The sequence below is a fragment of the Drosophila biarmipes genome, chromosome 3R, assembly GCF_025231255.1.
Source record: "Drosophila biarmipes strain raj3 chromosome 3R, RU_DBia_V1.1, whole genome shotgun sequence".
NCBI lineage: Eukaryota > Metazoa > Arthropoda > Insecta > Diptera > Drosophilidae > Drosophila > Drosophila biarmipes.
In genome coordinates, this window is record NC_066616.1 from 11,047,090 (window position 1) to 11,070,024 (window position 22,935).

A 22,935-nucleotide genomic window follows, 5' to 3' on the forward strand; every position below is an offset into this window, starting at 1 on the left:
CATATTTACTATTTATTAAAAAACCAATCGGTATTGTTCACTGCTCCGAGTCACCACTGTACAAAACCTATTTTCGTACAGATTACTGACAACCGTGATAATAGTGTTCATTACCATTTTATTTACAAACGTTAATGCTCATTGTCATGGTGATTAATATTAAAATTAAATGTTATTTTTGCGCAATTATAAGTTAAGGCGGATTTTCTCAGTCTGGCAACCCTGCCCGCTCCGTTCAGTGTTGTAAGGTGCGGCGCGGTCAAAAGTTTAACCGCCAAGTCGTTACGCCTGCGATTCCTCCTGCGACTCCTCGGAATAGGGATTATCGGCTGGGTTTTTGATCCGCCTCAGCGTTATACCCATCTTAAGTTCACTCAGGAAGTCGCCACCAACTGGCTTGCGTTCCGGGCGCGGCTTGATGCCGCTTATCGTGGCCGCCTTCTGGTCCACTTTCTGTAAGATTCAGGAAAGGATTAAGTTTTCCGGTATAATAGTGGTTCATCTATATTACCTTGAGTGTTACACCCTGTCGGATGCTCGCAAGGAAGGCGTCCCTAGGATCTCCGCCGGCGGAAGCAGCCGGAGCTGCCTTCGGTTGTGGCATCTGCATTGGTGGTGGAACTCCCGCCAAGCCACCTGGTGGAGGTGGCGGCGGAGGTGGTGCTCCTCCCGCAGCGGCAACAGGCATTGGAGGCGGTGGCGGAGGAGGTGCTCCTGCAGATGCCGCAGGTGGCGGCGGGGGAGGAACTGGAACTGTAGCACTAGGAGTTCTTGTGTTCTGCACCGGAAGAGGAGTCACATAAGCAGGGGGAACCCTCGAAACCGGCTTGGCTGGAGGAGCTGGTGGCGCTGGCTTGCCAACGGGAGCTGGTTTGGCCACAGGCGCATACTGCACTGGGGACACGGCGTACAGGGATCCACCGGAAACCATGGAATTCGTGTTGGGCACTATTGTTGGCTTTGGAGGCGCTGGCGGTGGAACGCGCATGGAGGACACCTTTCCATGCGGTGCAATGGTGGCATAGGTTTCGTTGGACACCTTGGGCGTTGCCGAAGGACGCACTTGATGAATATCAATAGCCGCTGGGTAGCCGTGTGTGTTCTTTGCCATGACCGCCGATGGAGGCGGCGGAACTTTCGGTCTGTTCACCTGCTGATGCTGGACCTGAACGGGAACCACCGTCCCCACTTCCGGCTGTCTAAAAGGTGTCGATGCAGGCGGTGGCGGACCATTCAGATCCATATCTGAGATGTCCACAAACCTCGATGTCAGCGAGGCATAGTTGGAGAAGTTCGGAGCAGCCGTTGGCTTCGAATTATTGACCATTGTCGGCGGTGGTGGCGAGGACGGAGGAGTTAGCTGGTTGTTGGTGGAAATGGTGGCATAGAGCAGGGGCCTGGTATTTTCCTGAACTCTTGGCTGACCCTGAAGATCGCTCTTTGATGGCTAAAAGGCAAAATATTGTACTAAGATCTTCAACTGAATTGCAAGCACCCACCATCCATGTAAAGTTGGAGTGGACTATCTTCTTTATCACTTCCTGGCGGCGCATGTGACTGATGTCCGCCTCTGTGATGCCTCGCTCCATCATGTACTTCCTCAGCACATTATCGTTGGAGTCGGCGTTCAGGTCGAAGGCATTTCGCGTTCGATCCCTTGTCACATCGCCAGAAACATGCTGGAAATTGACGGGTCCGCTGATCTCGTACTTGGATCCCTTACTGCTGACCAGGACGCTGGTGGAGAAGCTTGGACCCGCTAGAACTTCAGGCGGAGCGCCCGTATACCTGTCCAGGCTGTTCGAGGAGGATGAGCTCTTCATGCCGTCGATGCTTGCGTTGGTGCTCAAGTTGTCGGCGTAGAAGGGAGGTGGACGAACTGCAGGCGGCGGATGGGCGAAGACGTCGGCGCTCACTTGCATGGAAGGAGGCTGGAAAGAGAGGAAACGGCTGCGTTCAGGACAAGGCTGTGCTTCGGGGATCACGGATGTAGCTGGTGCTGAAGAGGATAGGGATGCTGGACATTACCACCCAGTAACCGGGAGCCTTATTGCTCCTAATTATGTCATAGACGTAAGCGCGCCGCATGATTGCCGGCAGACGATCGAGGTCGTCGGACAGGTTGGCCTTCCGCAGGTACAACTGGAGCATTTCGTCGCCGCCCTGGCCCCGCAGATCGAAGGTCTTGCGGAAGTCAATGGCCTTGCCCTCCAGCTGCCGAAACTCCACGGGCTCGGAGATGTAGGCGTATGTGAGATCCTCCATGGCACTGGAAAAGCGGATACGTAGTTGGGAGCTGCGTTAGTAGGGCTGCAAAGGAGGTTTCCGCCCACTGGCTTTGTCTGGGATCTCGCCCCGTAGCCGCCGTGTGTCCACAATGGCCCGCGGCATTATCTAGTAGCCAATTTGCAGATAAGAGTTGCTGGCGCAACCTGGGTTTTTTATCAATTTCGGATTCGGATCGCGGTGGGCCTTCGCCGACATGACTCATCGCCAGTCCCAGTCCCAGTCACCAGGTAACCCGGCTAATTCGAAGCCCTCCCCAAAGGAGGAGCAGGAGTAGAAGGAGCTCTAGAACGGCAGCAGGCAGCTAGGATCATCAAGTAACAATTACCGTGTGCACCGAGGAGCTGTGTCCAGGGATCCGGCAAGCTCTAAACTTGGTGGGATTGGGTAGACAGGCGTTTGAACGGCACCGAGAACCTTGTGGGACTGATTAACGGCGGCGGTATGTCATATTAGGCACAGCGTTTACTCATTTCGCGAAGCACCTTATCTGGAGCCGAGGCGCTGGAAACTGATAACTGGGGGCCAGTAATCACCTGGGCCAGCGACGCCGACTCCGACAGCCTGAGCCAAAGGAAAACATAAACAATTGGAGCGGAGTAAACTACATTTTGGAATGGAGGTCTACGATATGCGATTTGGCTGTCAAATGTCTTGCCTTGCCAGGTAACTCACTAATGACTAATCTCTGCGAAAAGCGGATACAACGTTATGATCTATAATTGTCGCACTCCAAGAGCCTCCTGCCTAAAAATATGCGTGACGTTCAGATACCAAGATTCCAGTTCGTGTAAATAAGTATACATTTTTGGATCATTCCATGTATTTATAACTTCTCTATTAGCCACCCTTATATGATTACTTTTTCTTACTACAGATCCTATGTAACTAAAATTTTCAAGCCTTTTTCTTTATTCAAAATCAAGTTAAATTATATTTAAGTAGAGTACTTCCAAACACAAAGAAGTCATCGATCATTCTAACGACTTTTATAGGTTTTAGTCGTTTGTATAAATTACTATATCTTCTGTGTCGTATAAAAAAGGGATTATAAATTACATATCATTTACAATAAGTTTAGTTAGAAATTCGGCTGATTTTGTTTAGTTTCTTCAATAATAATAACTTTTCCAACGGCCCCTTTGAATCTTGAGCTTCGCTAAGAACTCTTTCCAAACCTCATCTGTAATAGGAACCCTATAAATTTGTCAGTTGTCATAGAGTTTACTGTCAATCCTGCCCACTTTCTCTGTCGACGGAGAAAGCAAATTTCATTTCCCTACTTATCAGCAGCCGGAACGTTTCGTAAAATTTCTTAACAAGCTTTTCTTTCGCTAGGAAAATTTAAATTTATTTTTTTACTGAATCTGGCCAACTATATACTTTTTTAATAATTATTTTAAAAGTTCTGCCAAGTCATCGTAAGCCATGAAGATCAACATTTCGGGTGGTGAATATACGCTGGCGGAGTTCGAGGTGGAAGTGGACACCGAGCTGAGCGCCGAGGACCTGCAGCCCGGAGCCACCGTGCTGGCCACCAACGAGGCTGATGGCGGCCAGGAGCAGATTGTCAGCCACGAGGAGCTGTCCAGGTTTTTCACCGTGGCGCCGGGAACCGCTCTGCCAATGCCCACGGACGTGGTGGTGGAGCGCACCCTGGCGGATCCGGCTCTTAAGCAGATCCTGCAGGAGGCTGACGGCAAGAGGGACTTCGATCCGCAGGCGGAGCAGCTGAAGATTCGTGAATTTCTGGCAGGGGTCACCAGCAGCAAGATGACCACCGAACAATCGGTGTTCCATGGTAATCCTTTTCGTTATGCACGTTATGCATGAAATTAACATGATAATCAACTTTTCCTTCAGGCTCGCGTTCCAACTCCTCTGCGGCTACCGGCAGCAGGATGAAGTGCCCCCAGTGTCTGGTCCAATTTGATGCTGTGGTCTTCCAGAGCCACGCCTGTGAGACCAAGGTCGAGCGGAAGCCCGCTGTAGTGTCAGTGGTTCAGCAGGAGAAGCCAGTTGCTGTTCCCACTCCTCCCGCTCCAATCAGCAAGCCAGGCAGTGAGCGGGTGATCTTGGAGAACCTGGTGCGCCTGCGTCGTTACATGAAGGATGAGATGAAGTACGACATGGCCACCGGCATCGACAGCTCGGGCGGCAGGAAGTCGGGAAAGGGGGCGAACGAGTGCACCATGTGCGACCGGAAGTTTGTGCATCCCTCGGGACTGGTGCGCCACATGGAGAAGCACGCCATGGACATGATCCCCTCGCAGGTCAGCTTGCAGCCCCATACTGCTCCGGCTGCCGGTCTCCATGTCGTGGTGAAATGCAACCTCTGTGGCCGCATCTTTTATGATCCACTTGTGGCCTTGAAACACGGCTTTGTTCACTACCCTGAGCATGAAGCGCTGTGTCGTATTCCGGAGGACCAGCACACCTCCGGCAAAAGAGATTTTAAGGAGCTCCTGCTGGAGGGTGAGATGCTGCTGGCAGGAGAGGTCACGGTAACGACCGCCCAGCAGAAGGCCATCCGTCGGGAGAAGGAGCTCTTCTCCACCCTGATCGTGGGCAGCGTTTTGCAGTGCGAGTTCTGCGAGTATATCTTCGCTGATATAGCCGAACTGCTCGTCCATTCGGCCTCCCATGTGGCTGAACGACGTTTCGAGTGCACCGCCTGCAACATGCAGATGAACACGGCGAAGGAGGCGAGCACCCACTTCCAGACGGACTGCATCTTCATGCGGGAGGCCATACGCTCGCTGAATGTCACCCTGAGTCGCCACTTTGTGTGCAACGTGTGCGAGCTTAAGTTCGCCAACACGGATCTGCTCCAGGAGCATCGGTAAGGTATTTGGATAGGTCTTAAATTCTTCAAGATATGCAGCTATTTCTTCTTCCTTCCAGCTACACCTCCTATCACTACTTTCCTCGGCTCAGCCAGACTGGTAAGAAGCTGCTGCTGCCCTGCGAGTTCTGCGAGGTCAACTTCGAGTTCGCCCACGAAATCCTGGCCCACAACGAGGAGAAGCACTTGAACAAAAAGAAGCGCGAGAAGGAAACCCGCAACGGGGGCACGGGTCGCCTGCGTCAGTATCTGTGCGACATCTGCGGCAAGTCGTACACCCAGTCGAGCCATCTGTGGCAGCACCTGCGCTTCCACCAGGGTGAGTATGTCGTAGTAGGTACTCCAAGTGATATATATATTTTCCCTCCAACTAGGTGTCAAGCCCTTCGTCTGCCAGGAGAAGAACTGCGACCGCAAGTTCACCATCCGGCCGGACCTGAACGACCACATCCGCAAGTGCCACACGGGCGAGCGTCCGTATCTCTGCCTGGTTTGTGGCAAGCGCTTCCTGACCGGATCGGTCTTCTACCAACACCGTCTCATCCACCGCGGCGAGCGCCGCTACGAGTGCGAGGAGTGCGGCAAGCGCTTCTACCGCGCGGATGCCCTGAAGAACCACCAGCGCATCCACACCGGCGAAAAGCCGTACAGCTGCCTCTTCTGCACCAAGACCTTCCGCCAGCGCGGCGATCGGGACAAGCACATCCGGGCGCGACACTCTCATTTGGATGCCAACTCGCGGCTTATGATGCAGATGCAGAAGTTCCAGCTGGAGTCGGCCGCAGCTGCTGCTCAGCGAGGCCAGAAATTTAACCCGGAGCAGCAAGCAGCAGCCGCCGGTGGCAGTTCTCCGGACGTGGCCTCTTGCTCGGGATCAGGGTCTGCCGAGGCTGGCGAACAGGTTATACAGTATTCGGTTATTCAGGAGCCTCAGGAGGAAATGATGTGCATGCCCATGGGGGAGGTGAACCAGAGTTTCCTTATGTCTCACTATGGCGTTCCCATGGAGGAGGATGGCTCCGAGCAGCAGATCATTGTCTTTGAGGAGTCGGTCCAGGAGGTGGATGTGATGAGCATTTTCAATCCGCAGCAAAGTCAGGATCAAATGCAGGAGAACGCCAGGGTGGTGGTTGTCAAGAACAATCCCGCCCAGCCGCTGTTTTCCGATACCTATATGTAGTGATCCTGTAGGAATTCAAATAAAGCGCCAAATAGGCTTAGCAATTAACAAAACCTAAAGCCGTGGCCACTTCTTTCCCAGCTGAGAAACAGCGTTGCCAGTCTTTCGTTCGTGTGCTGATTTTCAGTATTTATTTGCAGGCCGAACGGTATTTTTTTCCGTCGTCGACCCGGCCACACTGCTGGTTCCTTTCTTTTCGAATTTCTCGTGGAAAACGCCAACATGGGTTTCGCTACTCTCTGGTACTCGCATCCCCGCAAATACGGCCAAGGCTCCCGATGCTGGTAAGATTCGCATGCCCCGTGGCCTGGCGCACCGTTTGGCGTACGATTTGTTTAAATGCTTGCCCCGTAACCCCGTATTTTGCACGATTTTCCGCATGCTTGTAGAAAGTGAGGTTATTCACGCCCGCTCTTTTTCACGCATGGCGTCCGCCGATTTGTATTGCTTGATTTCACTTGATTTGTGTCGTTGATTGCACAGATAGATATCCAATGTCTCGTGCCCCCGGTTGAGTACGGAAATACGTGTTTAAACATCTTGAACAGTTTCCTTAATGAAGGGTGGCCAAAGTAAGAGCTGCACGAGGCAAGCGAGTGGTTTCCGAGGGGAAATGGCTCAGCCGAGTGCAGCGACAGCTTTGCTGTGTCTGGAGGAACTGTGCCAAGCTGTGGGAATCCCTCTGAAGAACCGAACTAATGGTGTATCCCATCCGATTCCATTCCAGCCGTGCCTGCTCTAACCGCCACGGTCTGATCCGCAAGTATGGCCTGAACATCTGCCGTCAGTGCTTCAGGGAGTACGCCAACGACATTGGCTTCAAGAAGGTGAGTGCGCTGGAGATGCTATCACGAATGGTCACTAATAACCTTGTAATTCCCCTTCAGCTGGACTAAAGGTCCTCTTCGCCATTCGGCGCGCGTTCACCGCGTCGCAAAACAACATTCGGCATATTAATATAGGGCAGGCGCCGTCGGAAGTTCGGCCTCTTCTTGTAATAATATGCCGGCAGCAGCAACAGTAGCAACACACATAATCATTTGGGGATTTAAGCAAGGACAAAGCACACATGGAACCGATGTAATCCAAAGTAATCTCTAAGCAAGTAACCAGTATGGCCACCACCACAGAATTCCAACAGTTACCACCTTCCGCGAAGGATCTTTGTTACAACACTAGTTTGTTTAAATCTCCGTCTGATTAAACCCATAACAAGAAACGTATCTACATTTTGTGTCATAATTTGAGCCTCAATCCTAGCGGCATCCATTTGTGTCGTTATGTGAGCCCAACTCTCGGTGGGAATCCCAAAGTTTGTGTTGACAGATGCCGGAAAATGTGAATTTCCTTGTATTCGGGCTGCAGTCGTGATCAGTCAGTCTGTCGCCTGTGTCACCTAATAACACATTAAGCCGCTACCAAAACAAAGACTAACCGGTTTGCAACGCTTGAGATCGGGTCATCCCCAAGCGCTTGCTCTCTTAACGCTCAGATCTTGATTGTTGTGTTTGTGAAAGGCTGGCCAAAAGTGGTTTCGGTTGATGTATGATATTAAGCTGAAGAGCTACAAGAGTCGACTATGGCGTATTATTAGTTACTTAGTTCTTATAAACATGCTTTAAACTTCAAATTATCCTGAAAGGTTGAGGCGATTATTTAAAGTTTATTAAGCAGGATTTCCGGGCAATCGGACGAATCATATGGTGTTCCAAAGATATAGGCTTTTATCACTCAATTGCTGTGTGAATAATGAGGAGGAAGTATTACTCAGAGCAAGTTAATATCAGTGTAGAATAAATATGCGAAGAAAGTATTATTCAGCAAATACATATCACTGATATGATATCAGTAATGTTTATTGATTGTGACTAAAGCTAGGTTTAGACACAAAATATTTCTGGACTTATGTAAATAAATTATACTTATAATAACAAGCTACTCTCAATGAACATACCGCTTTGTTGCAAGAATAGGGAAAAGTCGGAAAACGCTGCTTTTACGTTAATGATGCAGAAATGCTCCATGTCATCATCCTATCTCGTTCCGCAAAGAGCGTGAGAAATTCCAAACTTTGGTCTTTCAACAAACCACACTTGAAAACTTTGAAGGCGATTTTCGTAAAAGACTACGTCACTCTTCCACTAAATGGGGAACATGTAACTACATGGTCCCTTATTAAATCGCAACTTGTAGCTGCATCCTACAATCAAGAGGAAAACGCACAGCAACCCAGGCAGCATGCTTCCCACGCGAATGTGTCGAGAGCGCTTATTTACCTCCATAATTGATGGAGTCCTTTTGGAAAGCCGGAAGCAATCTCCTGGCCGGCGGCCTGCACTTCCTCGTTTCAACGACAGTGGGTTAGTGGTAGCCACATCAAAACTGCAGCGCCTTCACCGGTGCAGGCCAGCCAGCCCACCAGCCAAGAGCCCATTATTCCGAGAGCCAGGCCAGCCACAGACCGGAGTGAAAACCAGTTTCGGGGCGCTAAAGAGCGGTTCAGCCCCCGCTTAAGCTCTCTTAGCTGTTTAGTCCGCTGAATGCTGGCTTCGCTGCCGAAATTCGGAATTACGATTTTGCACATTCGCCAATTGGGCTTGGGAGTCTGAAGCGGTCGCTCGGTGTCTAAACAACGTGGTCGCGCTTGCCCAACTTAACCCAGTATCACATCACCTGTGCTCCACCAGAGATGCGCGGTTGTTAGCGAGTGAGTGAGTGACACAGACTGCAGTGACTCCAACGGAAAGGTCAGTGGCTCAGTGACCCCTTGAGTGATCCCCGGACGCAATGAGATTGATCTGGCTGCAGCTCCTGGCTGCTGGGGGGGCTCTCTACCTGTCCATCGGTTGTGCAATGGCCTCGGCTGCCAAAGCGTCTACAAGCCGCGGCGTTGCACAATTCAGGCTCCCGCTCCCAGCTCCACAGCCCGACCACCAAGCCGCGGCGGCGGTTTCAGGAGCGGATCAGGCCAGGCGGGAGAAGCAGGGAGCAGCCACCCCGCGGAGGGTCGTCCGGCGGCGCAGGCCCTCCTCCTCCAACACAACCACCTCCTCCAGTACCACCACCACGTCGACAACAACAACCACATCCACCACAACGACCACAACAAGTGAGTGCCCCGGGGACGTATAGGGCTATAAATGCATGGATATATAGCTTTGATCTTAGATCAAGTGGTCTGTAAACAAATGCAAACTGGTCGAAGATGCTGGCACTGACCTAGCTTTTCGGCTTCGGCCACAAAGATTGAAAGTGGTAATGCGAATACAACCGAAACAGTGACAAAGAAGTTGTCTGAGGCATGGTCTAGTCCACCGATAGGCGGTGTACCCTGCTTTAACAAAGGTTAAAGATGGATTGCCAATGAAACCATTATATTTGGGACTCTTCATTGGATTAAACAGTTTCTGAGAGGTTGTATCTGTGCTCATCTCACAAAATTTATGATTATAGCCTTACAATAAAATCCACTTAGACAGCCACTAACAGGTCCATGATTATTGCCACTTAGATGCCCACTAACAGATCCAAGATTATTTGCAAAATGCAGATAAATAGCTTCGCCTTGGACTCGCAATTTCATTATTCTGACCGCAATTGTATATTCAAATCCAAAACCTGATATACCCGTTTGGAGTTCGTTAACGTCCATAGGTGCATAGGTTAGGTGCGCAGCGTCGATAACTGGAGCAGCGGAGCTTTCGAATCGGCTCCAGCTGCACCAGGAGACCTTGGCTAAGTCCGAGCCAGAGATATGGACACAAGGCCGCGACTTATTGGGGCCTAGGCCTTTGCTAATTGGCATAATCAAGATCACAGGGCATTAGAATAGCCATTTCTAGGGGTCTAATTAGATTAAGGGAGCCTCAAATTAAATGGGAGGCAGTTTAATCCATGGATAGCCATCTGATCATCATAGTTAAATCGGGCTCTTCACTTGCCAAGCTGTCCAAGCTGTTGCAACTGGTACTATCAAGTACCCACATAATTGCGCTGGGAATCGGCCTGTGGAGTGGGTGGGAAGCGTTGGCCAACAGGCTGCGCTCCACCGGCAGTGGCTGATCCATTGTTGCCCCGGCTGAATAATGAAACAAAACCCCGAACCAAATCAAACGCTCTTTATGAGCGGCGGGAACTGCGCTTTACTTGACGTGTAATGTCTGCTATTTGGAGCAGAAACACTAATGGCCACTGAGCACACCGCTAACCCGCTTTCCACATCCCCATCCAATCCCCAGCTCCGCGTCCCAGCTTGGCCAACGGCTTCAACTTCTTCAATCCGAACTTCTGGAGCTTCGGCCAGCAGAGTCTGGTGGCAGTGCGTCCGCCCACCAAGCAGCCCCATCCGCCCAAGAAGTTCAGTCCCAAGGAGGAGAAGACCGGTCAGCGGAAGCCGGTCAAGACCACCAGGAAACCAGCGGATCCCAGAACTACAACAGGTAGAGCCCGAAGTAGTACCTCCACCTCGACGACCACCGCAAAACCCTCTACCACGGATGGACCTTTCCGTATTGCCCTGCCCACCCTGAACTTTCCCAGCGAGACTAAGGGTAAGGAGAACGACAAGGAGAAGGGCAAGCGGGCGGCGGCGGAGCTCCGGCTGAGATTCGATTGCCCGCGGGAGAACGAGGTGAGGTTCCAGCTCTTCCCCAAGATTTGCAAGGCCGATCGGGACTGCGCCGTGTGGCAGAGGGATGAGCTGTGCTGCGACATCTTCGGGGCCAGCAGCTGTGTCTCCGGGGTTCCAAAGCCCCTGGAGGAGACGCCACATGCACGTGAGTGGATCTGGTCCGAAGATATATTATTCCAGTTCCTAACCGGTGTATATTTCCAGCCATCCTGGGTTTGATTCCCCGCAAGTGCCCCAGTAGGCCGCTGGCGGAGCTCTGGTGGGATGTGCAGGAGTGCTCGACCGACATGGACTGCTGGCCACGGGTCTGCTGTCCGGACGGCCGGAGAAGGTACTGCCGCACCTCGCAGCCGGAGCTGGAGACAGCCCCAGTGCCAGTGAAGCGCTCCTTTGACTACCGTAAGTACCATAAAAACATAAATATAGCACTATCTATTCTGTTAAAGCTAGTAATATATATACTGCGCTATAAGTCTATATGGTGTTATTTTTTAAAGGAAGGAAATGGGGTAATAAGTAGTAAATTCCTACCTTCGGGCATTAGACGGTATCAGTCTATACTCCCTAGTAAAGTATATAAAACAATAGAAAAGTTGGTAGGGTATTACAAAAATGCCTCTAGTAATCATAAATGATACGTTTTTTAAAGGAAACCCATTGGGTAACTTATACTAAGTCTAACTGTATTAGAGGTCTTATACTCTAAAGAATATTTGGTAACGCTCTAAACCTAGTTATAGGGATAAAGATAAGTTGGTTTGGTATGTGAACATTCCTACATATATCTCTACAAATCATATATGATATTGTTTTTAGAGCCCCAAGTATAAACCTACTTATTTACTGCTATAAAGCAATAGAAAAGTTAATGTTATATAAAACCAAATCCCTTTGAAAGTATATAAAAATAAATAAATATAATTTAAGTAATAAGTTTTCAATTCCCACCTTAAGTACAACCCCTCTAATCGATGCAAACCCTCTTTTCCTGCAGTTACGGAGTACCTGGAGTGCACCGCCCCGCCACCGCCCATCTTCGACCTCCATCCCAAGGCGTGCACCTCCACCTTGGACTGCTTTCCGAACGTGTGCTGCCAGGAGGCGGGACTGCGCCACTGCCGGCCGCCCAAGAAGTCCGTGCTCACGCTGATGGCCAACTTCCTGAACGTGGACTTTGTGAAGCGACTGGCCCAGAATATCGTTATCAAGTAGGCCGCGAGTTTCCCCCTATTTTCAGCCTTGTGTGTGCCGTGTGCTTGGAGCGCCTTCCCTAGAACCTTTCGAAACTGCCGTGATATCTCGCCCACATTTGTTTGGCCACGCTGATAACCAAAAAGAAGACAAGCCCACACACCTACGGGCACATACGTGCGTTTCATATGCCCATACTGCGCACTTTGTGGCCCCCATCGATTCCCCGCAATCCTCCATTAATGTTCACCTAGCCTAGTACTAGACGTAAGCTGCATCCGTAGGCTAACAAAGTAAATGCGAACCATAAACTCCGAGTGAGGGTTTTCACTTGGAGGTCTCGGGGTGTGGTGCCATCTGAAGTTAAGGTTGAGGGGTCTCTCGTAACCCTACCCCTGGGTCAGACGGGGTTCTTGTTCTTGACTTACTTCGCTGACATAATGGTCATCTTTAAGGTTAGAGCACTTTTGTTCTAATGGCGCGACTTTATGAGTTTTTAGGTACGTCTACTTGGGGACTTTTGAGCTGTAAAGATTTCGGACGATGTTTAGCACACAAACCCGACTGAAAAATGAAACTGCCTACAATCATTTGTTTTAATGAGTCATTTTGAGAAGACTCAAAAATAACGAGATCTTGTTTGAATATGAAGCCTTGTTAGTCATCAATCCCTCATTGATATGGGTAATGAACATTATCCAAAAGCTTCTCTAAACAGGCGAATACTTTTTTGGAATAAAAATTCTGTGATACAGCAGCCCTGCCTCTTTTTCTGACCGCGACTGTTTCGCATCTACAAGTCATAGGTTCAAACCGCTGTGCTTTGAAATTCAATGCCCATCACCAGCCACATGGGCCTCAGAAAGTGGAAGTTCAGCGTCTCGGATTACCATATTGCTCAACTGACTTTAATTTACCCATTGCACATGTGGAAAACACTTGACCAGCCGACTTCCACGACGCACATCGCAGAGCACGTACCTCCAACGTACCTCCAACAGAAGAGAATCTAACCTAGAAAGCCCCAGACCAAGTGATTACGCAACTCGAAAGACGCAGCTCAGGTTTCAATTACTTTAATTGGACGTTGTGCATGGTGGATAAATGAGAAAACATTGTTTTTGATGCGAAAATATAGGGAAATCAGTTCGGAGATGAGGGCGGGCCCTTCTCCCCAGATCTTCTCGGGGACGTTCACTTGGAGCAGCCGCAGGCGGATTTCTTGTCGCCGCCGCACTTGCAGTCAGTGCCGCAGTTGCAGGAACCCTTGGTCGCCTGGGAGGAGCATTTGCATCCTGGAAAGGTAAGGGATTAGGAATAAGTACGGTGAAGAATTACCAGGATCTCATCCTTAAAGCTCTACCATCGAAAACTCTCTGGTTTATATGCAATTTAAAGGACAATGGTCTTTATGGATTTCTTTTTAAGATCGTGGAGAAAATAAAAAACTCTTCTCTCGAAGAACCTACAATCTCCACTCCATCCTGGACTTGCAACTTACCGCTTCCGCATGGGCAAGGCATCTTGGATTGCTGGGGTTTCTTCGCTTGTTAACTTCACAAAAGGTGGAGGAGGGCTAACTAGGCCTTTAGTGCACTGAGATGATTCACTTGACTTTGCTGCTGACCACAACTGATGCACATTGGCCAGATGCCCTCGGTTTTATACACCTCGGAATCGCGGCTTTACACACGGGTCTTGCGATCCAATTCTTTTGCACACGCCGGCCGGCTTCGGTGTGTGGAGCCGTGTGCAGGAGCTTTCGTCCGGGGGCCCGAGTGGTTCGGTTCTCCACTGTGGGTTCGGGCCCTGCGGAGAGCTTTCGCCACCGGCGGATGCGCAGGCGCGGTGGTACTTTTGCGTGGGGGCGGCGGGTGGGCGGGTCTCTTATCGGAACCAGAGGATAGGATAGGACGGCCTGCAGCAGAGAGCTAGTCACATCGGGCACCAGATCCTGTCCTGCAACGAATCCCAGTGCAACGAAATGCAAGTAAATACTGCGTCGCAATAGGGAAATGCCCAGATCCTGCGGGAAAAGCGCCTTTCACGGGGGCTCGTGCGACTCGGTGGCCAAGTTTTCCCGACCTTTCGCGTGTGTGGGTGGCAAGTGCAGTGCAGATAAAATCGATAAATCCGAGCCAAAATAAAGCGAGGAAAATCCAACAGCAAAGAGCGTGAGGTGTGCGAGGTGGAAACGCAGAAAGAGTGTGAAAAACAGTGCGGGAAAACAAAGCGGCGGAAAATCGGAAGGCGGGTCCTGCCCGGGGGCGTGGTGAAGGTGCCGGAGGTGTAAAGGTCCACCAGGACAATCAAGCGGAAGTGAGCAGTTACGAGCCGTGTGTGCGTTTGTGCGTGGGCGGATGGGCAGGGAACCCCTTCGGAACGGGACACTCTCCTCCGCTCTGTGGGACCTTCAAAGCAGGCCTATTTATACCCCTCGGCTCGTCCGAGGCCAATCATAATCGCAGTGATAATGATGAGAGGCTGAAGCCGATGCCGATCTGCCAGTCGACCAAAAAATCAATACCCTTCCTTGGCACATGGCTTAAATTAGCGGCACACTCTCACGCACTGTTTCCCCTCCTCAAGTACCCTTGCAGAGGGATTCCTACCTTTTCAGTCGGATAGTTATACGATATAAACATAAGCAAGTTGGTGTAAACAAACAATATTGGCATATTCTCATGAAATATGATTTCTCATTTCGAATGTTTATGGCATAATGCATTCGTTTGTAATGTTTCGCATTGGATTCTTTAGGATTAGGATTAGGGATTACCAAATCTATCTTCACTAGCATCACTAATAATGAAAATGCCATACGATTCTTCTGAACTTGGGAGTTAAGTACTGACGTTTAGTGTGCGTGCCAATAGCAGTTGACCATATCATATCAAGAGCAATGTGGCCATAAAAGGGTATTTATAGATCAACATTTAGAAGTTAATTTCCTTTCTTGTTTCGGGACCCCAAAGCAGTGCCACCCACATCCACCTCCACCCCATCCCAGCCGCACACCCACTCGCCGCCCACAACCGACCCGGAAAGGTTGTGCGTGCGTGGGCGTTGTGGCCAAGCTGATTTGCTCTTAATCGTTGCAGATAAACGAAAGCATGGCGCCCAAGTAGAACATTCCACCAGCGCCCGACAGCAAGCCAACAAGCTCCAGCTCCTGTTTCTCTCTCAATCTATTTCCACTTCGAAGCCGATAGACCCGACCGCGCCGCGCATCCGGGATGACGGAGCAGAAGAACCAGGTGACGCGCGCTGCTCCGGAGCAGAGCAACGACTACCGGGTGGTGGTCTTCGGAGCCGGCGGCGTGGGCAAGAGCTCGCTGGTGCTGCGCTTCATCAAGGGCACCTTCCGCGAGAGCTACATCCCGACCATCGAGGACACCTACAGACAGGTGAGTGCCCATTTAGGTGCCTGTCACGGGGAGATGCTCTTGATACGCAGTCTTGCCACAGGTCATCAGCTGCAACAAGAACATCTGCACGCTGCAGATCACGGACACCACGGGATCCCACCAGTTCCCGGCCATGCAGAGGCTGTCCATCTCGAAGGGACACGCCTTCATCCTGGTCTACTCGGTGTGCTCCAAGCAGAGCTTGGAGGAGCTGCGACCCATCTGGGCGCTCATCAAGGAGCTGAAGGTATGTCTGGATCGGAAAAATATTCCCATACCAAAAATCCACTGCTAACACTTTCTATTTTCGCAGGGAGCTGACATCCCGAACATCCCCGTCATGTTGGTGGGCAACAAGTGTGATGAGACAGCCGAGTTGCGAGAGGTTAGAAATATTTGCCCATATTATGTATAATTACATTTTAGGATGATGTAACTAAAACTGCTCTTACAAGGGATCAATCATAATACAACATAAATATTTAAAATAATCAAAGATGCTTAACTTAAATATATCCTTTATAAGGGGGATATATTATTCTGATCCGAATGATACCCTTCTAAAAAGCTTTCGGGATCTTAAATTAAATGCATAGATCTTACATATTTTAACTTTAAGTATAGAAATATCCAATACTTGATCTGTAGATTTTTCATAGCCAGAAGAAACCCTTCCTAACGTAAGCCCCTCTTCTTCAGGTCTCCCAAGCAGAGGGCCAGGCGCAGGCGACCACCTGGAGCATATCCTTCATGGAGACGTCGGCCAAGACGAACCACAACGTGACCGAGCTGTTCCAGGAGCTGCTCAACATGGAGAAGACGCGCACCGTCTCCCTGCAACTGGACACCAAGAAGCAGAAGAAGCAGAAGAAGGAGAAGAAGTCCAAGGACACAAACGGCTCGATTCCGGAGAACGGCGACGCGGGGGCCAGTGCCAGCGGCGGGGCCAAGGAGAAGTGTCGCGTTATGTAAGCATCGGATGGCGAGATGGCAAAGGCATGTGACCCGGGTCAGATTGCGTCGAGCTGAAGTGAACGGAGACGGTGACAGACAAATACTCGCCTTGGGGCAGCAGCGTGGGGTGGGTGGCGGTGGGGTCGCCTAGGTGGCACGTCAGCCGCCCAACAGCCCAGCCATCCATCCACCCATCCACCCACACGGGCCACGCACCTTACACCCCACACACACCCCACACATCCACTTACCCACATATAGAGTTACATCCATACGAGACACTTGTATTTAGGAACCGATGTAAGTCACACCACTATTGCAATTACGATTACGAGTATATTTTGCATAGGCTCCCTCCGAGCAGATCAGATCTTTCTAGTCGCACAGAGTACACGATACCAGATACGATACTACGATACTAAACACACCACGGAAGCTAACCCTAAGTTTACACATAATCGCATCTGAAACGCAACGGCATACATATCAAATGTTTACATACTTGCATGATCCACCACCCATTCATAGCCAGGTATCAGACGAAGCTATACACTATATCTCTAACGAAGCCAAAGTACCTACTTAAAGACATAGAACCCGTATCTACTACGATGCGGCGTTGATAACAATATTTACATGGATCCATCAACGGAAGACTTCTCCGTGGTCGCCACAGAGACCATCGCGGGGCGCCGGCGTCTGGGTCTGGACCGGTGCCTCCCCTGACTATCATTGCTGTATAACTATTTACCACCTAACCAGAAGAACACAGATTTTTCGTCGAGCCCGGTTCGCCACATAGCTAATGTATAAAATACTCATGGCCAACAACACACCCACAGTTCGGAACCGGATTCGGGACTCCGGACTCCGGGCACCAGATTCCGGAGAACATGATGGCATTGTGTTTTTGTATTATATTAAATGTGTACGTACAATTTTACACTTATTTGCTGAAGTTTATTGACGAGACGAGAGCATTTTAAAATGTAGCAGCAAACGAAAAACATAAACCAAAAACCAAGATCAGATCAGAGAGCTAGCCTAAGTCAGAGTCAGAGTCAGACGTTCAAGTACAACTGCGTTCACCACACCCAACCATCATGAAGTGAGCCGAGGAACACGTACATCGAAGGATATTGAAGAGCATTTGGCGCATTTTGCAGTAGCGTAGACGTATATAAGTTGCCTGTTTTTAAAACACCTGTGTATCGTACTTATTACGAATGTATAACCCAACACAAACCGTTCCCAATTGTGGTATTCGTTATTTTAATAGTTGGTTGGCTTGTGCGTAGGCGTAGGCGTACGAGTTGGACAGATTGTTTCGCATAGTTTGCTGTTGTTTGATATTAAGAGGATTAGTTTTTTAAATTTTACCAATCAGACTAAGTGAAGGACATGCTTTAACCGCTGCTAAACCAATTAGCCAAACGAGTGGCAGGTAATTACATTAATTATGATGTTGCTCATCGAAAACTGGAAAACTGGTATCTTTGGCTGCTGGTCCCGCCGTCCAGCAGTGCCGGACAAAAATGTAGAACAGAACCGAACAGCCAACACGAATCAGAGGAAGTGGAGTTCCCCAGTTACACACTCTAGATCTAAAATAAATTGTTGAATTCGAGTAGAGAAATTATTAATCAAGATTATGATAGCGGACCAATTTGCGTATAAGATTTGTGAAATCGATTTAGATAAATTCTCTCGGTTTGCCATAGACATGGATACGATTACGATATGCCAGCCTTAGTTGAGAGTTCTAGGTAGCCTGCCTGTGCTTTGCGTTCTGCTTCGTGTTTTCCTAGTTTTAGGTACGTTTAATTATAGACAGCAATCTGGGTTTTGGCTACATTCGGCATGTGCCGTGTATTGGATTGCATTTCCATACAGTACATTTCACTAATGCGTAAACCTACTTAGTTGCAGACGAAAGTATAATAACGATGAATTGTAATTAAAGCATAATACATTTTAGGTGCATGATTTAAAATACAACGAATAAATATATTTACACCGAAATTCTTTTCTAATTTTTCTTACAAATATATACACACACATTATATAGATCTATATACATAGATATATAAATATATTAGTTGTATACATATTGAATTAGATTTTACAAGATTCGAAAACGGAATTTTTAATTATCGCTTACATTCAATTAATATGCAACTCACAAAGAGCGCCCACTGCTAATAATATAATATAAAAATAATCGCCTGAGCGCCAAGTTGTAAATATAAAGGATCAACAAGTTACATAGAAATTATATCCGATTTTTTGAAGGGCCGGCAGCGTAATAATAACAAGCAAAATATAAACAGTTTGTGGCCTACTTAAAAGATCTTATTGTTGAAGATTTATCTTAATAACACTAACCGTGCAAATGAGAATAAGTACATGCAAAATAATTTAAATAAAAATTTAACTATGACAAATCAACCAAAACCTTTGAACTACTTGCTGAGCATTAACGGACTCTAATTAACTGGGTAAAAATCACGGACGTAACAATAAACAATTGGATCAAAAAGGCCGACTGCTACACATTATCGATGACTTCGTCATCTTCGGGATCGTCGACCAGCGTAAATCCTTCCTCCTCGGGAACGCTGCTTCTACTTTTGCTGCTGGAGTCGCTCACATCTAGACTGTCTTTTTTCTCCGGCGTAGTAGGAGCTTCCAAAGCTTCTATTACATCCTGTACTCCCGAAACGGCGGGTGGTCGCTGCGTTTGCTGTGACTGCTGCGAAACACTTGTCGCATTCATTACATTTAACAGCATCTTTAAGTTCTCGCCCGAAATGCAGTCGCCATCGGCCTCCCGCGCTGCAATAGGCTGCTGTGCCACTGGTGCGGCGACCGGGGCTGGATTGTTGTGGACCAGGGAGGCCCAAGCTCTGGGGCTTATGATGTATTTAAATGTTAACTTTATAATGTATCCCACCAAGGCCACCAAGAGGATGGGGGCCAGAAGATTATAAGGGAACGACAATCCATCTAAGGGTAAATATTGTTATTCGCGTTCCAATTGATACTTAACGAAACAAAAACTTACACGACAGTTTCGTCATAGTTGCCGACACCTTTTCTAGCAAAATTTCAAGCTGCTTGATAAACAGATCATTCATATACATAAAAAGCACGTGGTCAGGCATGCAAATTGAAAGGCTAATCTTGGAAGATTTTCTGAAACACATGGGTTAATATAGTTTTATTGTTTTATCATTTATATGCTTACCTCAGCATCTCTATTTGCTTATCCTGTGGCGAGGCAGTCATTACATAGCCCTTCAGGCGAGCAAACCAGGACATTTCCGCATAGCTCTTTTGTTCCTGGTGATGTTTCATGACCTCCATCATAGCTTCGACATCTAGTTTCTAAATATAAACAAGCGATGAGAGCTATTTTACTTGCTTTTTGTGGGATTCTTACTCTGTTGCACTCTAGGTAGGTGTGGATGTATCCGCACAGGAAAATGCCTCCCAGAACGATTGAAATAAGCCGGATACGGAAGCGTTTGTGCACAATACAGCCAAGTATGATGGCTGCTGCAGCAAATAGGATGAATTGCACCTACAAAACAAGCAACTAGCTTAGTTGAGTTTCCATAGATGGGGAAACTGGTACCTCAGTTGTTTTTGTCAGCGCTACGAAGTCCTTGACAATATCCACCAATAAGGAGAACACACCTTGCTGGGCATAGGAGCATCCGGACCTGCCCTCAAACAATGGAGCTTCCTCGGCGGACTCCAGTATCTTTGTCAGCAGTATGTCCAGATCCCGGGCATCCTGCACCTTCTCCAGTTCCTCCAGCTGCCTCGACAGCAGCGAGAAAAGCAACGATCGCTTATAGATCGCCGATTTGGCATCGTACTGTTTACACATAAGTTACATTCATGACGTCATGTCTCCAAATTTGGTCTAGACAGCGATCTTACCTGCAAACGCTTGCGTTGGAACAGCAGATTGACGAACTTTTTGAAGTATGTGAGGGCTAGGTCGTCCTCTATGTCTGCCTGGGATCGCTCCGGAACCGCCGGGCACTGGCAGGATCCATCCGGCTGATTGAAATCCTGGACCAAGTCCGCCCAGGCGGGATGCGGGTCCACCCAATACTCCTCGCTGCCGCTCTGGCAGCACACGCTGTGGAATACTAGTAAGAAGCAACTGACCGCTACCTCCGCCCTCATTGTCCTGTAATCTCTTCCGGGTGCTTTCAAGTACACAACACTTGCTAATAATAATTGAGCTGGGGAATGGCGCAAATTCTCAGTGGTGCAAGCTGGCAGTGTGGCCAAACACAAGTAATCACCCCTGCTGTAATCGCGGCAGTGCTGCGAACGCGGCCTTCCAGTTAAATTTGGCTAGAAACAATTAAAGTTAAAACTTGCATTTAATAATTAATAATAAACTTAGTGTATAAGGTCTTCGTTTGGGTATGCTATCCTAAGCTTTTACATTTGGTAGCTTGGGATTTTGAATTGTTACAATTTAAAGATCCTCTTATGGCTTATAACAACATTTTTAACATTTTTCATAGCCATAATTATTAAAACTTTTCTAGACTACATTATTTCTAGATCGCCAAGGGCATACCGCAGTTGAATATTAAACCATACTTAAATACAGCAAAGCCTTTTTATAGCTGATGTGTTAGATCGAGCAGCTTTTGGCGACTGGAAGTTGGCCATACTGGGAATCGCCGACTCAGCTCGAATCTGGTCCCACTGCTCGTTGAGAATAACTGTTTGGCCAGGTCAGCACTGCATTAAAAATTGCATGCCTTAATCCGGACAAAAGCCACGAGGAAAATGGTTAGGTCAGCACCGGTAGTTGCAGTCATTGCGCTTTTCCTGCTGATCGCATCGCTGGGCGTGGATGCCGACAAGATGCAGAGCAAGAAGTACAGCAAAGAGGCGAATGACCCGCATTTCCAGCAAGTAAAGCAGGAGACGTATGACCCGGACTTCAGAACCATCCAGCGGCCATTCCGCATGGCCAAATTGAATCTCGTGTGGGCCAAGGCTCAGAATGTAAGTGTGGAGATCCATAAACCTAAAGTTCCTTTAAACAATGCCCCCGATGCAGCGCCTAACAGAGCCCAAGCTCAAGTCGCTCTACATGGAGCTCAAGATCCACGACAAGGAGGAGATCGCCTGGAAGCAGCTCAACTCGCAGCACAAGGACAAGGATGGCCTTAAGGAGGACGAGCTGCGCCGCAAGCTCATTGGCATCATGAGCAGCTACGATCTGCTGGAGCACTTTGACGACACCCAGGATTCGGAGAAGCTTAAGCCCTATAAGGTATGTTAGTCCCCACTTCTTAAGTGCAACCGGTCCTTTATACCCATTCTATCCTGAAGAAATTCCATGACCCAGAGGAGCGTTACAAAAACAAGAGCCTCTTCAAGGACAAGAAACTTGTCCGGCTGTGGGAAAAAGCTGAGCTTTCCGGCTTCACTGCTGAGGAATTGAAATCCCTGAAGCAGGAGTTTGATCACCACCAGGACAAAGTCGATGTGTACTACAGCTTGCTGGAAAATATCGGCACAGTGGATATCGACAAGCATGAGAGTGGGTTTTTTCTTATTACAAAGCTAAAACATATTTTACCAATTTTATTTTCCCACCAGACGCCATTAATACCGAAGACCTGGACAACTACAATCTGATTTCGAATGATGCCAACGAAAACGAAATCAAAACCCATGCACAAAACGTTAAGAGCTACGAAAACGACCTTAACACCCTTCGGGGTCATCATGCCGGAATCAAGGATCATTACGATAGGCTGGAACGCCTGGTGTCCTCCGGCCCACACAGTCAGGACTTTATCGAGCCTAAAGTTCAGGGTCTGTGGCGCGTGGCTAAGTCTAGCAATTTCACTGAAAAGGAACTGGAGTCCATTAAGACTGAATTGCATCATTTCGAAAGCCGGCTATTAAAGCTTCGTCATCTGCATGCCGAGCATGCCTTGCACAAGGAGAAGTACAAGGTATGAGTGCGGGGCTTTTCCTTAAAAACGCATAATTAATAATATTTATAACTTTCAGGGCGAAAAGCACAAGGACAAGAGCAATCGCTTCGAGGACATGGAGGATCAGCTGAAAAAGCAGACTCGCAAGGTGGAGAAACTGCAGGAGAACATTGAAAAAACCATCTTCAAGCACACAGAACTTTGAAAGTAAAAGCAATCACTGAACGTGCCAAGCGAATAAATTAGATTTAGGAGCCACTGCTTTTAAGGAGCACAAAAACATTTGAGCTGCTATTCAGCATTTGTAAATAGATATAGTTTTGATACCAAATATCATTTGAATGAAATTAAAATCTCACGAAGTTTAATGTTTAGTTATTTTTTTAACAATTAGAAAATATTTATGCAAAGAATTTTTTAGAATTGAAAATGAAAGATTTAATATGTATATATTT

General features: G+C 48.3%; 8 protein-coding genes across 9 annotated transcripts; 5 read left to right on the forward strand and 3 right to left on the reverse strand.

The window, feature by feature from the left end:
• Positions 1-101: 101 nt before the first annotated feature.
• Positions 102-2,749, reverse strand: LOC108032029 (uncharacterized). Of its 2 annotated transcripts, XM_017105839.3 has the most exons (5): positions 2,615-2,724; positions 2,029-2,269; positions 1,500-1,931; positions 512-1,447; positions 102-453 (listed from the first exon to the last, which is right to left on the reverse strand). In XM_017105839.3, exons 2-5 carry the CDS (start codon positions 2,263-2,265, stop codon positions 283-285), a joined length of 1,776 nt encoding a protein of 591 aa, XP_016961328.1. In that variant the 5' UTR covers positions 2,266-2,269; positions 2,615-2,724; the 3' UTR covers positions 102-282. The 2 variants fall into 2 exon arrangements, with proteins under 2 accessions (XP_016961328.1, XP_016961329.1); XM_017105840.3 differs by lacking the exon at positions 2,029-2,269 and having other exon boundaries at positions 2,615-2,749.
• A 781-nt stretch (positions 2,750-3,530) lies between these two features.
• On the forward strand, positions 3,531-6,370 carry LOC108032027 (testis-specific zinc finger protein topi). The gene is made up of 4 exons (XM_017105838.3): positions 3,531-4,087; positions 4,150-5,128; positions 5,191-5,450; positions 5,506-6,370. The coding sequence occupies exons 1-4, from the start codon at positions 3,715-3,717 to the stop codon at positions 6,309-6,311; spliced, it is 2,418 nt and encodes an 805-aa protein (XP_016961327.1). The 5' UTR covers positions 3,531-3,714; the 3' UTR covers positions 6,312-6,370.
• An 87-nt stretch (positions 6,371-6,457) lies between these two features.
• On the forward strand, positions 6,458-7,534 carry LOC108032216 (40S ribosomal protein S29). Its single transcript, XM_017106076.2, has 3 exons — positions 6,458-6,595; positions 7,039-7,138; positions 7,199-7,534. The coding sequence occupies exons 1-3, from the start codon at positions 6,534-6,536 to the stop codon at positions 7,205-7,207; spliced, it is 171 nt and encodes a 56-aa protein (XP_016961565.1). The 5' UTR covers positions 6,458-6,533; the 3' UTR covers positions 7,208-7,534.
• A 149-nt stretch (positions 7,535-7,683) lies between these two features.
• LOC108032246 (uncharacterized) lies at positions 7,684-12,443 on the forward strand. Its single transcript, XM_017106109.3, has 4 exons — positions 7,684-9,420; positions 10,550-11,086; positions 11,146-11,340; positions 11,936-12,443. The coding sequence occupies exons 1-4, from the start codon at positions 9,099-9,101 to the stop codon at positions 12,151-12,153; spliced, it is 1,272 nt and encodes a 423-aa protein (XP_016961598.1). The 5' UTR covers positions 7,684-9,098; the 3' UTR covers positions 12,154-12,443.
• A 749-nt stretch (positions 12,444-13,192) lies between these two features.
• LOC108031234 (metallothionein-1) lies at positions 13,193-13,800 on the reverse strand. The gene is made up of 2 exons (XM_017104470.2): positions 13,634-13,800; positions 13,193-13,427 (listed from the first exon to the last, which is right to left on the reverse strand). Exons 1-2 carry the CDS (start codon positions 13,653-13,655, stop codon positions 13,327-13,329), a joined length of 123 nt encoding a protein of 40 aa, XP_016959959.1. The 5' UTR covers positions 13,656-13,800; the 3' UTR covers positions 13,193-13,326.
• Positions 13,801-15,233: 1,433 nt separating this feature from the next.
• LOC108031146 (GTP-binding protein Di-Ras2) lies at positions 15,234-16,642 on the forward strand. Its single transcript, XM_017104361.3, has 4 exons — positions 15,234-15,539; positions 15,601-15,786; positions 15,853-15,924; positions 16,239-16,642. Exons 1-4 carry the CDS (start codon positions 15,369-15,371, stop codon positions 16,509-16,511), a joined length of 702 nt encoding a protein of 233 aa, XP_016959850.1. The 5' UTR covers positions 15,234-15,368; the 3' UTR covers positions 16,512-16,642.
• Positions 16,643-18,332: 1,690 nt separating this feature from the next.
• LOC108031915 (uncharacterized) lies at positions 18,333-20,804 on the reverse strand. The gene is made up of 6 exons (XM_017105685.3): positions 20,442-20,804; positions 20,131-20,376; positions 19,936-20,076; positions 19,741-19,880; positions 19,558-19,688; positions 18,333-19,499 (listed from the first exon to the last, which is right to left on the reverse strand). The coding sequence occupies exons 1-6, from the start codon at positions 20,691-20,693 to the stop codon at positions 19,042-19,044; spliced, it is 1,368 nt and encodes a 455-aa protein (XP_016961174.1). The 5' UTR covers positions 20,694-20,804; the 3' UTR covers positions 18,333-19,041.
• A 424-nt stretch (positions 20,805-21,228) lies between these two features.
• Positions 21,229-22,848, forward strand: LOC108031087 (alpha-2-macroglobulin receptor-associated protein). The gene is made up of 5 exons (XM_017104292.3): positions 21,229-21,536; positions 21,592-21,807; positions 21,867-22,077; positions 22,137-22,498; positions 22,557-22,848. Exons 1-5 carry the CDS (start codon positions 21,315-21,317, stop codon positions 22,683-22,685), a joined length of 1,140 nt encoding a protein of 379 aa, XP_016959781.1. The 5' UTR covers positions 21,229-21,314; the 3' UTR covers positions 22,686-22,848.
• Positions 22,849-22,935: the final 87 nt, after the last annotated feature.

What these genes read in the sequence shown, in the direction of transcription:
- LOC108032027 (XM_017105838.3), top strand. Translation starts at nt 3,715, where the DNA reads ATGAAGATCAACATTTCGGGTGGTGAATATACGCTGGCGGAGTTCGAG. An exon ending in CGAACAATCGGTGTTCCATG is followed by an intron (nt 4,088 to 4,149) that starts GTAATCCTTTTC and finishes CTTTTCCTTCAG; the next exon opens with GCTCGCGTTCCAACTCCTCT. An exon ending in GATCTGCTCCAGGAGCATCG is followed by an intron (nt 5,129 to 5,190) that starts GTAAGGTATTTG and finishes TCTTCCTTCCAG; the next exon opens with CTACACCTCCTATCACTACT.
- LOC108032246 (XM_017106109.3), top strand. Translation starts at nt 9,099, where the DNA reads ATGAGATTGATCTGGCTGCAGCTCCTGGCTGCTGGGGGGGCTCTCTAC. An exon ending in CACCACAACGACCACAACAA is followed by an intron (nt 9,421 to 10,549) that starts GTGAGTGCCCCG and finishes TCCAATCCCCAG; the next exon opens with CTCCGCGTCCCAGCTTGGCC. An exon ending in GGAGGAGACGCCACATGCAC is followed by an intron (nt 11,087 to 11,145) that starts GTGAGTGGATCT and finishes GTATATTTCCAG; the next exon opens with CCATCCTGGGTTTGATTCCC.
- LOC108031915 (XM_017105685.3), bottom strand. Translation starts at nt 20,693, where the DNA reads ATGAGGGCGGAGGTAGCGGTCAGTTGCTTCTTACTAGTATTCCACAGC. An exon ending in TCCAACGCAAGCGTTTGCAG is followed by an intron (nt 20,377 to 20,441) that starts GTAAGATCGCTG and finishes ATGTGTAAACAG; the next exon opens with TACGATGCCAAATCGGCGAT. An exon ending in AACTATGACGAAACTGTCGT is followed by an intron (nt 19,500 to 19,557) that starts GTAAGTTTTTGT and finishes ATTTACCCTTAG; the next exon opens with ATGGATTGTCGTTCCCTTAT.
- LOC108031146 (XM_017104361.3), top strand. Translation starts at nt 15,369, where the DNA reads ATGACGGAGCAGAAGAACCAGGTGACGCGCGCTGCTCCGGAGCAGAGC. An exon ending in TCGAGGACACCTACAGACAG is followed by an intron (nt 15,540 to 15,600) that starts GTGAGTGCCCAT and finishes GTCTTGCCACAG; the next exon opens with GTCATCAGCTGCAACAAGAA. An exon ending in CGCTCATCAAGGAGCTGAAG is followed by an intron (nt 15,787 to 15,852) that starts GTATGTCTGGAT and finishes CTATTTTCGCAG; the next exon opens with GGAGCTGACATCCCGAACAT.
- LOC108031234 (XM_017104470.2), bottom strand. Translation starts at nt 13,655, where the DNA reads ATGCCTTGCCCATGCGGAAGCG. An exon ending in GCCTTGCCCATGCGGAAGCG is followed by an intron (nt 13,428 to 13,633) that starts GTAAGTTGCAAG and finishes TTACCTTTCCAG; the next exon opens with GATGCAAATGCTCCTCCCAG.
- LOC108031087 (XM_017104292.3), top strand. Translation starts at nt 21,315, where the DNA reads ATGGTTAGGTCAGCACCGGTAGTTGCAGTCATTGCGCTTTTCCTGCTG. An exon ending in AGAAGCTTAAGCCCTATAAG is followed by an intron (nt 21,808 to 21,866) that starts GTATGTTAGTCC and finishes TCTATCCTGAAG; the next exon opens with AAATTCCATGACCCAGAGGA. An exon ending in GGATATCGACAAGCATGAGA is followed by an intron (nt 22,078 to 22,136) that starts GTGGGTTTTTTC and finishes TTTTCCCACCAG; the next exon opens with ACGCCATTAATACCGAAGAC.
- LOC108032029 (XM_017105839.3), bottom strand. Translation starts at nt 2,265, where the DNA reads ATGGAGGATCTCACATACGCCTACATCTCCGAGCCCGTGGAGTTTCGG. An exon ending in ACTCCAACTTTACATGGATG is followed by an intron (nt 1,448 to 1,499) that starts GTGGGTGCTTGC and finishes TTTGCCTTTTAG; the next exon opens with CCATCAAAGAGCGATCTTCA. An exon ending in GACAGGGTGTAACACTCAAG is followed by an intron (nt 454 to 511) that starts GTAATATAGATG and finishes TGAATCTTACAG; the next exon opens with AAAGTGGACCAGAAGGCGGC.
- LOC108032216 (XM_017106076.2), top strand. Translation starts at nt 6,534, where the DNA reads ATGGGTTTCGCTACTCTCTGGTACTCGCATCCCCGCAAATACGGCCAA. An exon ending in GGCCAAGGCTCCCGATGCTG is followed by an intron (nt 6,596 to 7,038) that starts GTAAGATTCGCA and finishes ATTCCATTCCAG; the next exon opens with CCGTGCCTGCTCTAACCGCC.